Source organism: Apteryx mantelli, chromosome 15 (genome assembly GCF_036417845.1).
Source record: "Apteryx mantelli isolate bAptMan1 chromosome 15, bAptMan1.hap1, whole genome shotgun sequence".
NCBI classification, from domain to species: domain Eukaryota; kingdom Metazoa; phylum Chordata; class Aves; order Apterygiformes; family Apterygidae; genus Apteryx; species Apteryx mantelli.
The window spans coordinates 5,072,000-5,087,329 of NC_089992.1; the positions used below are offsets into that span (position 1 = coordinate 5,072,000).

General features: G+C 39.7%; 1 protein-coding gene across 1 annotated transcript in view; it reads left to right on the forward strand.

Moving 5' to 3' along the window:
- IGF1R (insulin like growth factor 1 receptor) overlaps window positions 1-15,330 on the forward strand; it is a 191,757-nt gene that overhangs the window by 24,959 nt on the left and 151,468 nt on the right. Inside the window, exon 2 of the mRNA XM_013943661.2 lies at window positions 7,778-8,323. Within this exon, the coding sequence (XP_013799115.1) occupies window positions 7,778-8,323 (546 nt within the window). The remainder of the gene's footprint in view (window positions 1-7,777; window positions 8,324-15,330) is intronic.

Sequence of the window (15,330 nt, forward strand, 5' to 3'; positions counted from 1 at the left end):
AAATAGTTAGGAATGAAGAGTGAAACAAGGCAAATTAATGATAACAGAAAATATTTCCTAGAAATGGCGGGTTACATTGCAAAATAATCTCTGGTCCCTTGAGTGTTTAGAAGATCACAGCGGTCTAGCTTTGTCCTCCAAAACCTGACTTCTAATTAAACGAACAGAAACCCCAGACCCTCTTCCCAGTCCTTAGACGTGTAAACAAGAATGTCCTCAAGACTTTTAAATTCAAATGGAGACAGCTGGGTTTTTGTTTGGGTTTGAGTATTCCCTTTCACGTTTTGCAAGCTAAAGATGGTAGCGTTGTGCTAGTGCCAGAAACGTAGAAATTGAAATTTAGTTGCTGACTTGCTTAGCAAAAGCTAAAATGGTTAATGTTTTCCAGATCACGGGGCTCCTTTTGTCTTTGTCTTTTTCCTTAAAATAGATGTAACATCAGAGAAGTTTGCTAAAGCAGTTCATGTAACATAGGTGAAGAAAAATGGTTCAATGGTTAGGGAGCCAGCTTGAGTCACGTGATGCAAATTTAGTTCCTTCCTCGTCACTGGTTCTGACATCCCAAGAAGTAGTGCAGAAGCTGGCTTCCCTAGGAAGAGATCTAGTGATTGATGTGACACATGCAGGATAGGTGAGCTTGGAAAATACTGAAATTTTGTGGGAGGTTGTGTAAGTATATTAAAGACACTAAAATATATATTTCATTCATAGTGTCACTATGAAGGCAAAACCAAGAACTTAGTGGGTGGTGGAATCCTGTGTTAATGTAAAGTGTCATAAGAAATCTCTCCAACTGCTGATTTCTGTGAACTCCACATTTAATTTCTTCTTTGCATAGTATGCAATTAAAGAATCCTCAGACTTCTGTAGCAATTTTTTTGTGTCTGCAGATGGTGCAACTATGCTGAAACTCTTCATGGGTTTGAAGGGAAATTATGGTTGCAAATCGGCTCCTTCTCAGTCAAAGGTAAAAACCTTTGCCTTCCAAGCCCTGAAGTGAAACTACGGGAATAAACTGCACGGAAGACCAGGCCATGGACTGCTGTACCTCTCTGACCATTCATTCTGTTCAGAGCTGACTGAATGAGGTCACTTAATTTTTTCCTTGAGGGCTGTATGACAGTCCTGATGGCTTTCTTAAAATGAGCATAATATTTTAGCAGTGAGAAGAATAAGAGGTTAAGGTCAAGTTTTACTTTTCCCTGCTTATAATCTGTATGGGTGTAACTTTTTCAGGTTATTCCCTCTCCATTTCTGCTGATGTGTCTTTCTGCTTCCCTTCTGAACATTTACAGACTTGTAGAAAAGAGCTTCCTTTCAAATCTGCTGAAGGACTTTCCTATATGTTTAGTATCTTTTTCCTAACCTCGTTCAAATAAATTTTTTAGATAACCTAGAGACTGGGATGCTGTCATCAGCAGAAAGTGTTGTTTAACCTTGAAGTGTCTGTGAGGAACTGTTTTGAGCCCTGTGGCTTGTTTTGTTTGGTTGGGGTTTTTTTGTTTGTTTGTTTTGTTTTCCCCTTGTTTGCCAATGTGCCAGACAGGCCCTCTATTGAGTTGATCCAGTTTATAGTAAACATGTCAATACGCAGGCCATCATACAGTATGCAGATCCAAATCCGGCTGGTGCAGTAAACGTGAGAGAGAGGTGGGAACTCTGGAGATGATTGACTTAAAGGACAGTGCATCTGGGATGAGCCCTGCTGGACTGCAGCCTTGCTCAGCAGCTCTTTTGGACCCCCCCCCCCTTTTTTTTTTTTTTTAAAGGACCTGTCATGCATTAAAACTAAAAAACACATGATGAAAAGGAAGTGGCTCTGTAGGGAATAAATAACACCACTGTCTAGAAGATGTGCTGATCTCCCCAAAAGACCCACGGCTCTGAGCTGACGTTACTGAAGGATGACGCGGTCAAGTCGCTTTCATTAGAGGCGTTTGGGCGAGGGCAATGTTACTGCGTTCAGTAACATCAACTCTTAGCTGACCAGAGAGTAGCAGTAGCTGTCTGGAAAAGCAGACCTCTCACTGAAGTGGAGTGCGCTCAGAAAAAAACATTATTGGCAAAGCGAAATTTTTCTCTTTTGGTGGTGGTTGTGTGAGCAAGCTACTCTGCTAAAAATAGAACTAGCCAAGCTTGTTTTTTCTATTAAGCCCTGTAGTTCGTTCTTTGTGTAGGAAATGATCCAGCGATGATGGTAATGTACTGTACTTGTTACCACTGTGTGCAAAATTTCAGGGTAGATGAGAAAGTTGAGCAACCTCATGCCCTCCCTTTCAAAACTTCTGAACCCTGTGGATCGCAAGCTCTTTATCCTCAGAACGGTTACATTTTAAGCTGTGCTTTGAGATCTACTGATGAAAAGTGCTATACAGCAGATGAGTATTTAACCCCTGGGCAGGAAGACAATATGAAATTAGAGCAATTGCTGTGCCTTCAGCAAGCAATGTAAGTGGGTTTGTTTGTTAAATGAAAAAGCCGAAGGTATCTAGGCTCCTCATTTAAAATCTTTGCATCTTTGAAAGTAATGAAGCAGAATTTTCACGGAAAGGAAGTCAAAGACGTAAAACAAAGGGAATCATAACTTACTTCGGTAACACGTCGTTAGTACACAAAACAGGAGAAAGGTGAACAGGAGTTGATTTCCAGATTTCTAGTTAGATGTTAATGGCAAGCAGTCTATCCTGATTTTCCTTTCAGAAGTGTAAATGACCACACAGGCTGAACAGTCTCTGTTGCTAGGGAAAGACTGACCCAGCTTGGAGCAGTCTTAGGTTGAAAAGGCCTTAGACTTGCTAAAATGTGTTGTGCTGTGATGTCTCATAGCTGCCTTGGTGCTGCTTTGTCTAAGACCACCTTGTGGTGTTGAGAGCCACGCAGTGATGGTTGCTGCATCTTTAACTTCTGGCTAGTTAAGGCCAGAAGGATAAAGAGACCAGTCAGCGTAGCACAACCTTTCAACATTACCAAAAAAGCAAAAGCAGTGACAATGCTTAAAATGTGAAGAGTTGTATTTTTTTGCAAGAAAAACCTTAAAAACGGTGTTTATTTAAAACTTGCTAAATGGAGTAACTGGAAGGAATATAAAATTTGAAAGCAAGAACTATGCTGTGGTGAAATGACTCCAGGTTTCTTGTCGGAAATCAACTCTTCTCCCATAAAAACAAGTGTGTGTGAACTGTGGATTCTGCCCTTAGTATCCTTAGTATCAATAACAAATTAGCTGCTGTGGATATACGTACACCTGTGACAGATGCTGTAGCAAGCAGAAGTTGTGTTACAGGCCAGACACGGAACAGCAGGCTGAGCTGGTTTGCCCTGTGCAGCCTGCCATTTTGCACTAAAAGTGTTTCTTCTGAAACACCGAAAGGCAACAGGCAAGTCCTCCTGGGACAGTTACTGCTCTGAACTAACTAGTGGTTATACAGGGAGAGTAAAGAGCTGCTGCATGGAGCAAGTGATTATTTCATGATTAAATAGTGGGTGTTCCTCGAGGTGCCAACACCAAATTGGTTATTCTCTTCCCCATGTCAAAGTGTATTTTTTATGGTCAAAATGAGCATCAGCAAATCATAGTTAAGGTAGAGAAGAAACTGCTAGATCACCTTACTCTGAGCTCTTCATGTCGCAGCTTCACTTCAGTCTGTCGAGTGTGCGCGAGCTCAGTACTGTCGAGCTCGCTGCCCGTGTGCAGTGCAGCATTCCTGTGCTCACATCCTCTCTTCTGCTCCTCTGTTCCCCAGGCTGGAGTGGCCCTCGGAAAGCCTCGCCAGGAGATCCTGCCAGATCAAGGAGCAGGCTGCAGGCCACGTTAATTACTCTCGCTGTATGAACCTGTTATCTGCGGCCATTTTTCCTGGTAGTTCCTTGACCCCTTCTCTGTTGCGTGGTAGGCTTGGAGCTCTCCCTCCGGCTGGGAAGGGGCTGCAGGTCCTGCGAAAGGCGGCAGTGTGCAGTGGGTTTGTATTACCTCTGGAAGTTTACATGCCCTGCAGCCTGCCCCTGGGATGCTCTCGGAAGAAAAGAGCACGCTGGGCTTGTTTGATGAAGTTGAATTCTCCCTGACCAAAGCATAACTTCCAGGGAGGCATTCATGTTTACTGAGATAAAGAATTTGTTGCTTCTCTTTGGTATTTGACTGTATTGGGCAGTTGTCTTTTAAACAAATAAATACATATTACTTTTAAGTAAAGAACTAATTTCCCACTCAGAATTGGATGCTTAGTTTAGAAAGAAATCTGAGAAATTGTAGGCAGTTTAGGGAAAGACTTGGAAATCTGTAAGCACCTGAATGAAAGCAGCATAAATCTGACTATCAGTAATCACCCTGGATGTTTATAATCCACCCAAGATCCAAAACTCTTGAGGCAGGGCTGTTAACAGAAACATTGTGGGTTTTTTGTTAGTGACCTAAACATATACTTTAAAGTGAATTTCCGGTTTTGAATTGAACAGAAAGCAAAGGTAAGCTATACTAGTCAAATTTAAAAAGCAATATAAGCAGGAATATCAGAAACTGTTAAATAGGCTATAAATGCCCTGAAGAGCATTGTGTGTGCATTTCTGCCTGTCTGACAGGCCAGCTTGTGTTGCAAGTCCATATATACTTCTCTAAAATGTGATCCAGGGAAGACACAGCACAGCCAAATTGCAACTGTAGTAGGCTTTGAGCTCTGATTAATTTGTTTTTCGTATAATGCCTTTCAGAGCAGCAAACAAAAAGTGAGAAAAAGATGATGCATTATGGTATAATTAACTTCAGTGAACAATGTGAACTTTAAAAGAATCTTAATTAAAAGAAGGAGGGGGGAAGGAAGCAGCAGGACAGAACCATGGCTGAACTTGAATAAACTAAGATGGTTCCCTCCTTCATCTGCTTAAATTGGAACCATTTTTCCCAAATGTCAGCATGGACCAAGGCGCCTTTCCTGTTTCATGTTTGGTGCTCTGCAGTTCTCATTATCTACATGCAGTTCTGCGAAACATAGCTTATTAGATATACTAATATGTTCTTAAATCAAAAATGTCAGCAGCACGCTCATCTGTAAGCAATTTCTAACATTAGAGCCCACTGGACTCTATCCTTTTCCGTATTAAGGGGATGATGTTTCATAATTGAGGCAAGTGAGTACGTACTTTTGCCATAAAGTTCAAGAAATCTCATTGATTTATAAAAGCATTAAATATCTAAAATTAAGTAACTTTCAAGCTGAGACAAACATAAAACTAAACAATGACTCTTAAAGCCCGGGCTTGGAATAGACACATGAGCGGGTATATAATACTTTAGTTAAGGTTTGCTGCCATTTCTTTTACAAATTGTTCTTTAGGGTATTATAACTCAACTGTTTTTAAACCCATCACTCTGGAACCCTGCCTACAAAATGTCAGCACAATTGCAAATTTTATTTCCTTAACAAAATAAAAGGCTTGGAGCAGTTAAAGCTTTCTAAAGTTTTATGACAGTAAAATAAATTTTGCTACTCTTGCTTTGCTGTAACAGGAACCATGCTGTTCACTTTGTCTTGCCAGCAGGTAGAGACAAAAACCCAAGCAGTTTAATTGGAGAAACATTGTATTTTGTAACTTTCTCTTTTCTCAAAAGAGGAGAATCCTAATGTCTGAGTGTAAATACACTTTTGTCAGAGCAGGCTGTGCTTTGGGCAGAGTGCGTTGTCTCATGAAGGTGGGTGGGAGGGATGGCTTCTGCAGAAGAAAATTTCAGAAACTGAGAACAAGACTTGGGTACCAGCTTGTTAAAGCAATTTCATCTGGGTTGATAGCATCTTCCCTGCAAATGCAGGAGAGGAGAAGCCCACGTTTTTTCCTCATGTGACCAGTGCATCTATTATCAGATATACTGGCTTGGATTTCTTTAACAATGTCCCTCTCGCATCTGGCTTCTCTTAAGTGGGTAATAGTAACCCATTCACCTTTGCTCTTTCTTTACCTTTTCCTGAAGTTAGAGCCATGGCACTTACGTAGGCACTAGGATGCAACTGTTCTGTAGTCAGTATGTGCTAAAATGGGAATTTCCTGTCTCGCTGCTCCTGAAGGCCAAGTGTTTCCCTTGGTCCACTAGACTTTTATAGGCTTAAGGAGTGAACTTTCTTGCTCATGCCTGCTTCTAGTGCAGGAAGTCACGTTAAAATAACTTCTGCTTTCAGCCTGGATCTTTACAGAAGGAGGATTAGGTATAGTTTGCATAGAAAACATCTGTTTCTTAGCAAATATCCTGTCCTGTTTTACCATGTCTCTCCAACAAGAAATTGGTATTCTTATTGTGCGTCTAATGTGCGTGTTATCTGCAGGTGATCCCTTGGGGTGTTACCTGTCTTTAAGTTCTTGTTGGATATTAGGGTTGCTGTGGTTTTAGCGTGTTCATGGTTCTGGATCTTTTGGTAGCTAGTGTTACTAGTCTTAGCTAAGCATTGTGGGACAGCAGGACTGCTTTTTATTACTACAACAATTTCTGAATCTCTGGACAATTTATCTGGACTGAAATTTAAGTTCTTGGCTCCAGTGCTTACGTTTAGACCTATTTCTTGTCTGAGGAAAAGGCAGTGTTAAAGTAATTAAGCCTGACGTGCATAAGAAAAGAACAACCTTTCCACAAAATTGGATTGCTTGGGGTTTATTTAAGTTTATGGTTGCTTAAATAAGTTGGCATTTCACTTTGGTTGCTTACAAGCGTCTTATCTATTCTGGGGAATCTTTTTCCATGTTTTCAACAAAAGACCAACTTTGAGAGAGTCCAACAACAACAGCTGTCTACGCTCCATGGTTGCTCTTTGTTTTATATCAAAGTGCATTTTATGCGTCTGATTATTACATTATTGTTACACTTTTCTTCCAGCCCCTTTAAAATGATTATTGTGGTATGGCTCTAATATGGAAAGACCTAATATTTATTAGGGAACAATCTTTTGGGCCATTGTTTCTTTTGAGTGCATTGAGTTTAGTCTGTTCTTTTCAAGGGAAATTCATCACTATGATGCTGTGTGTTCTTGTAAATAAACTTTTCCTATGTTTCTTAGAACTTGAGGAACTTTTTTGGATGTTAGTGACAAATTTACTCAAACGTGGTTCACTGGAACAGGCAAACAGGAATTGCGTGCGTTAGTTACAAGTCTAAACACTTTCTTTTCCTCCCAGTTGCAGTGCAGGAAGTGCTGAGTAGTTTTCTGTGGATTTTGTATTGTTGCTGATCTAATGCAAGACTAAAATTCAAGAATTGGGGCTAGTTTGGCTTGTGAACCTTGGAAGAAAGTGTGACTGGAGAAATCATAAGAACTATATATTTTTTTATATGCTCCTCTTTCTCTTATGTGCATGTACCTTAAGGGAAGAAAATTCCTTAGGAATCTAAGGATCAGTCTATTTTACTTACAACTTGTTGGAAGTCATGTAGCTGAATCACCAGTATGTCAAGATATAATTTGAAGTAAGGTGTGCAGATGCACCTAGTTTATCTCTTGTTGCTCAATGAAATGCAGCTTTCTTTTCAGCATCAATAATAAAACATTTCCCTGTCTGCTGAAGAGCATTGATAGCTTGCAACTCTGTGCTGTTGCCAGTAGCGGTTGTAGCTATCATTAAATGAGATGAGTATTCAGGGTAGGTGTAAATCAAATACTCCTGTCCTGTTTTAAAACTTCAGCCTAACTAAGAAAGTAAAAATTTGATGTCCATCAGAATATTCTACTTAAATTTACAATTTCAGAAGGCTTAAAAACAATTTATTTACTAACTTTGCTTTCTCCTCTTATGTTTTCAGTTTGTGGGCCAAATGTTGACATTCGCAACGATATCCATGAGCTGAAACGCCTAGAGAACTGTACAGTAATTGAAGGTTTCCTTCAAATTCTGCTCATCTCTAAAGCAGAGGATTACCGCAACTTTCGCTTCCCAAAGCTCACTGTCATAACTGATTATTTGCTGCTGTTCCGTGTGGCAGGCTTGGAAAGCCTTAGTGATCTCTTCCCCAACCTCACAGTCATTCGTGGGAGGAATCTCTTCTACAACTATGCCTTGGTTATCTTTGAAATGACAAATCTTAAAGAGATTGGGCTTCACAACTTGCGGAACATAACCCGTGGGGCCATACGGATTGAGAAGAACTCTGACCTGTGTTACCTCTCCACGGTGGACTGGTCTCTCATCCTAGATGCAGTGTCCAATAACTACATCGTTGGGAATAAACCTCCAAAAGAATGTGGGGACTTGTGTCCAGGGACAATGGAAGAGAAGCCATTGTGTGAGAAGACCTCTATTAACAATGAGTACAACTACCGCTGCTGGACCACCAACCACTGCCAGAAAAGTAAGAACTGAATAGATTGTGTGTTCTTTGTTATCTCTTTCCAAAGTAAAGTTTTCATTTAATGTGTTTTTATTTTAGGCTCTTCAGCAACTTAAACTTTTATTCTAGCAGTGTGTAATCCACATAGTGAGCATATCAGTTGTCCAGTTTCCACACAAGTAGATTCCTTCCCAACCAATAAAGAATCATCTCACTTGATTAAAACAAAAAACTTTCTGGGTTACTTCCCCATGAAAAAGATGCAAAGTGTCCAAGTGTAGAATTAAAGCCATTGTAGCAAAGCTGGAACCAGTTTTGCTTCCTTTGAGGACTTGGCAGGAGGTGGCTGTCTCCTCTTCCTCGCCCAAGTGACATTACATGTGTGCCAGAGTCACTGCAGTACTGAAGGTGTTAACTGAACTTGTTTTCACTTTGTGTTCTCTGCCTCCCTTGGAGTGTACCTTCAAAAATTCATATGATAAGCAATTCTGCACATAAGAACTTTTGTACTGAAGTTAGTTTTCCCAGCATGTTCTGCAATTGTAAAGAGCCAATGAAAAAATGGGTGTCTTGACTCTCGGTGAATTTTTCCTTGCCTGTTTTGTTCTTACCTTGCATGAGAGGGTTTATGTCTTTCTGATAGCAAGTATTAGCAAAAACAAAACCTGATCTCTTTGCACTTTTTAAAAATAGAGTAAACAAATACATAGTTTACTCAAATAACATGATTGCATGGCAGGGCTTTTTGAGTTCATCCTGTAACTTTACGAAAGATGAGCCCTGCTGTATCACTGGGGCTTAATTACAAGCAGTCGTCACTGGGAGGAACATTTTCTAAATTCAGCCTGGAGTCTTGACCAATGCTGCAATAATGATAGGAAACACCAGAGTGCGAGAGATTATAAAAACAGGAGTTTTGAGGTTAGTTTTGTTTGGGGAAGCTGCTTTTTTTTCTTCCCTTCTAGTAGCCCATCAGGTGCTTCTGAAGCCTTTCCATTCGATCAGAATTTAAATTAAAGTATCTTGTAGGACAGTGGTAGTTAACACATGCCAAAAAAAAAATCTCTGAAAAAAGGCATTTGTAGTGGTATTCTTCTAGTAATAATTCCTACAGGAAATAAAGTTTGCGTTTAAACGAATGAACAAACCAGAAGACCCATACAACTTACTAGAGGTCCTGTAAACTTGGCTAAGGGGAGGGAAGTGAGCTGTATTAGTTTTTTGCCATATGTTGCTCTGAGTCATTAGGGTTCTGCAGGCCAAATTCTTGTCTCCGTTGAAGGAGTGCAATTCCGTTGTCTACAGATGGTGACCTAGGTGATTCCTGTGCAACTTCATTCCCTTAGTGGTTTGAATGGATGTAACTGGAATGTATTTAATACGATAAAACTGACTTGTTTTCTGTTGTGTGTTCTGGCTATTTGGAATACACAAAAGTGATGTGTGAGAAACTTGTTGACTTTAAAGGGAAATGTTAAAATAATTTGGATCCCAAAAGCATGTGAGAAGAGATCTGTTTAAATAAGATGAGGTCATAGGTAAACTGTGATGGCAGCACTTTTAGGGCAAGGATGTAAGTAATGTTCTTCTTTTCCTACATGCTTTCATCTCCCTTTTGTGGGAGATTGTGAACAAGAAAGCAAGTATTGGGAAAGAGCCTTAAAGTGTTTAAGAGCGCTACATTTTGGAAAAACAATGTAGGTTTAAAGTATCTTAGGATACAGAGCAGAAAAATTACTATGTTCTAATAAATAATAGAGTGGAGAAAGTTGGATCTATTTAGTCTGTTAATCATGATAAGTCGCTAACTTCATGGAGGAAGACTTTAAATTTGCCAGCCATTCATTTACAAGAAAAGCACTGCCATTTCTAAAGAAAAACAAGGGAGATATAAATGTTCAATTGTTCAAAAGGAAGCTTTTAGTTTATCTTACTAGATAGCTTGAACACGTTTGCAATGAACTCCTGATCTGGAGAGGACTCCACTGTACAAAATTGCACAAGGACATGAAAAAGAATAGAGGCAAGGACTTTAAGTGACTGGATGTTTTTTAATCTGCATTTTCCTACCAATACAGATATGAGATCTGTGTTATTTTCCAGGGAGTTTTTTTTCTAGCGTAATATCTAGTTTAACCCTGACATTCTCCCTGTGCGTCACAGTACTGTTAAATTGAAAACGCTGTCTGTCACTTTGTGTTCATTTAGTTTGCCCTTTTATTTTTCTTCCTGGATCTGTGGTAGGAGTGTATATTAAATCACTTTTGTCCTTGTTCAGGACAGGACAACAGTGAAAGATCTCAAGTTGGTGGGTAAATGTTGTGTGGGAACACTTAGTACTTTAAGTAGCCTGGCTCCTGTTTAATTTTGCCATTGATGAGAAATTGTTTTTGCTTCCTTCTCTTTCTCACTCACAAACAAAGGAAAAAGCCTTTGCTTCCTTCAATATAACTTGTGCAGAAACGACGTTGGGGGAGGAGAGGGTAAAGCTGCAGTGGCGTTTTCGCTGCCCCGGTTCCTGTGTAGCGTACGTTCCTTGACTTCTGAGCGCCGTAAGGCAGCAGGCAGCAACCTCGCTTCGTTTGCCTCCTTTGGAGCCGCAGCATGTTATGCTGGGTTTGGCAAACTACCGTTTCTCTGTCTTGCACCTACGTTTCTTTTGGCATATCAAATGCTGGCTGTATTTCATTCAACTTCTGTGGGTTGCAGGTTCCTACAGAAGCCTCTTTTGAGGTAAGAGGCGAGTCCTGAAGTTGTGTCAGTGATTGGGCTTTGGGGCACAGAGATGGAAAAGATAAAATGTTTGTTTCCAGACACATAAATAAGAGGGTGGCCTTCTCTCTAGCCATTGAGACTGCTGGGAAATATTTATGGAAGCTGCCTGCATCTGCATTAGCGATTGATGTGAGAACCAGATAAAACGTTTCTTCTGTACCCCTTGAAAGAGTAGTCACCGGTGACGTGCTTGCTTTGCCTGTCCATTGATCTACTGTAAAGAAAATATTCATTGTTTTCTGAACTCCCTTTTATGACTAAGCTTGGAAGCTTGCTGCCTTAGTCACTAGGTCTTTATAAGTGTGCGTAAACCAAATATAAATTACAACCTTTAAAGCCTGCCTGGAAATTTAGGATCCATGGTCTGTCATAATCTCTGTGTTGAGCTTCCTGAACGAGCCCAGCTAGCTCTGCCCAAGCCCCTTCTGTGTTTGAGGCCATGAGAAATGAAGGGGGCAAACTGTTTAGGTGGAAAAGTAATGGCAAAACCCGTGGTAATCCATGTATAAAATATATGGTATACAGATGGGATGTTTTGTTTTGTTTTTTTTTCTTAACCTCAACTTAGTTATTCCTCCCTCTCTGTCCCTGCCCTGTTGAACTTGGAGACCTTCTCTGTCAAGTACTAGCAGAAACTCACCCCATCCCACTCAGATGAAAGAAGGATTAGTGCTCAGGTGGTCTGCGGAGGACAGGCAGCTGTTATGAAAGGGTGGTGGCTTCAACTCCGACGAGGAGAGCGCAGTCCGGGAGTCCGGATCCTCCCTTTGTGAGGCAGCAAATTACAGTGCTGGACGAAGGGGATGGAGCAACTGTGTTCCTCCAAAAACAATTAAGGTGAATGTGTGAAGTGCACGAGGGACCTTTGGAATTAAGTTTGCCACTGACATAAAAAAAAAATGTAGCTTTACTTTGACTTTATGGAGAGAACATGGATTAGGGCTGTAAGCGTAGGGGTTGATTTGTTTTAAGAGGTGAATTTGAAATGAAAAAACAATAGTTCATGTGGACTGTGCTTTGCAATACTACTGGGGAAAACTTTCAGCTTCCAAATGTGTGAAACTGAAGACCACAGAAAAGGCATGTGAGGATTTGGAGGCTGATAAGGAAGCAGATGGCAGCTGAGCACAAAATGTTTTTAATGAAAATGTATCCTTATTCCCTCTTGAATTGGTTTGACAGTGGCCTGAAAAGATGGTGTATGTGGGGGAGCAGGGAACAGGAGGGAAAGAATGACAGTGAGTGGGAAGAGTGGTCCATATGTACCTTCTACTAAAATGTTTAAACATATGGAGGCAGTAACATGATGTATTCTCACAAATATTCGGAATCTGCTCCTGTTTGTTTACACGGAGCTTAAAAGATAATGCAGTCGAACGGTATCGTTTGACATAGCTTCATTGACTTCTGCAGCGCTTACCAGCGCGCACCATGTGGGAACTGGCGCCCTGTTGATTCAGCAGAAAACATGTGCTGGGATTTTGTTCCCTCCTTCCTTCTTGCTTTCTCCTCTCTGAGGAGTATTCAGTGTACGTTCCCTGTCCTTTAGAAATATTGAACGTATGTGAACTATGCAGACATGAATAGAGAGAGAGAGAGGAGCAAACTGGGAGCCGGAGGTGCTGAATCAGATCGTCTTTGTTTTGCTTTAAATTACATCTACTTGCTTTGTTTTGTTTGTCTGCTGCTTCATTTATATATATATTTTTTTCTTACCCTGAAATATAATAGAAATTGCCTATACCAGAAGAGGAAAATATGCTTTAAAAGTCTTATTTCTTTAACAAGCAAATTTGATGCCATATAATGTTAAGTGAAGCTAGTACATAAACATAGATCCTACCTCCCTTGGGTTAGGAAAAAAAAAAAAAGTATCATATAAACCTGAAAATATTTTGAAATGGACAGGTTGTTTGTCCATTTGGTTGTTACGCAAACTCTCCAGCAAATAAACATCTCCTGAAAGGAATAAACAAAGGGTAGAAAAAAAATTGTAAAAAGGCGCAGTTGGTGTTGCTGAGTTAGAAAAATCTGGAGCACGTTAAAAAATTTTTGTTAGTGTTTCGTTCTGAATGAAGTTTTTTCCTGACTTTCGCTCCCCTCCTGAGAAGCCTGCTCTCCAGCCAAAGGTTTCCCAGAATTTTTATTATGGCTTGAGAGCATATTTAATTAGTGAGCTGGAATGGCCGCAGAGCAGCTCAGGCCAATCTGCAGTTAATTACTGTAGCAGTGGTTTATATTCTGAGAAAACAGCTAAAATTAAACAAACGTATACTTGCCATTTTTCTTTGTTCTCTAACAACGTTCTGGGGAGCGAATGTCTTGAATCTTGCAGCCTGCACTAGGCACCAAACACTAGGTGCTATTGTTTCATACCCGCCTTGGCTTACTGGTTTCATGTGGCATAAAAATATGCCATTTTGAGAGGACTCTAAATTTTAGAGTTTTGTTTTGCAGTATTAAAGGCTTGATGCAATTAATACATCAATGAGAGTTTGTTGCAGGGTAAAGTTTAATAAAAAATACCTTTTCTTTTAATTTGGATATTTTGCCCACTTTTTGGAATAAAGAATAAAACCTTGAAATTGTAAGTTTTAAAAAAATAAACAATAGAAATGTTCTTAGGGTTTTTGAAAATACCTTATGTCTCTTTTGCATGCATTCGCACACCCTTTTTTCTTCCCTCACAACATATTATTTATTATTATTTATTATTATTTATTATTATTTATTATTATTTATTATTATTTATTATTATTTATTATTATTTATTATTAATTATTATTATTTATTATTATTTATTATTAATTATTATTAATTATTATTAATTATTATTAATTATTATTATTATTGCTTAGACTTGCCTTATCTTTGTCTATCCAAAGATGTACTTATGTTTACTGGGTGATGTGTAGCTGTTTTCTAGTGACCATCCACACTTCAAACTATCGGGGAAAATCATTTCTTCTGGTATCCTTTTTGATAAGGGAGTGGGGGAGAAATCCATATGTTGTGGAATAGCACAGTAGACATTGCCATGATTTGAGTGGGCATGCACTGCCTTGCAAATAATAGAGTCACAAACTCGCTCCAGCTAGAAAGCGCAGACAGGATTTTCTGTGCTTTGTGTAAAAGCCTGTTATAGATGCAATGGAACAAGAACACGCTGCGATTGAAACCTGCCTGGGCTGAAGGCCCTTCAGAGCAATACCGTGCCTGTCTTGCGTGGCGTCAGGTCTCTGCCTCAGGAAGTTTTGAAATCACGAGTATGATTTTCTTTTTTCTTTTTTTTATTGCTACTACAATATGGATTTACTTGGTGCCAAACAATTGCTTCACTGTCAGAAAAAACTGCAGCTCACTTAGAGCAAATATTCGTTCCCCGCTTTTAAGAGTTGCGTGTGTGTTAATTCCTCAGTTCAGCTTCTCCTGGTGCTCTGTGGTTAAGGGCGGGGAGGAAAACAGCGCCTGTGCTTTTTACAGAAAGATATAAAAGGATCGCTATATTGTCACACGTACAGCGTGCAACCTTTCAGTGTGAAAGAAATCCTTGGCTAACCTCGCATTTTATTCAGGCTGCTGGGAAGAGGGAACCGGCCTCGTAGCCTGAGGGGCCTGAGGCTGCGCACCGGAAGGGGACGGGAAGATGTCTCTGATCACATGCTGTGAGGGTCCCTAAGATGTTGCTTATTTATTTCCAGGCTTTAAAAAGTACTCTGAAACCTCTCTAATGACCTAAGGTACTTTCAAAGGTACTTTATTGATGATGCTTCAGAATTTTGATAATCTGATGTTAGCTGGAATTGGGAACAGAATGCTTTTGGTTTTACTTGAAACACTTATGCTGTTCTTAAGAACTTGCTTTCTTCTTAGAAGAGATTGAGGGTGATAGTTGTTTACAGAAATTTTTTTGTTGTGCCATGTTAAATCTTTGAAATTATGTATGTATCTAAACTTGAACCTGATCTTTGGCTAATCTGCCTAACATAAACTTCCAGGCATCATTGATATATGTATTAGACAAATATCTGATAATAGAATAGACAGTTGTGTTGGATAGTTGACAACATGAAGCATAAGGCTTTAATTTTACAATAAATTTGAAAAACAACTGGGATCAGGGAATAGGTAGCAGTGTTATAGGGGAAAATGTCAGGGAAATGTCAAGTGTAAAACCAAAAGAAAGCTGTGTTTTTGCAAATATTGCAGAAACAGCACAAACCCAGCCTGGCTTAGCATTTTGTGCAATTCTC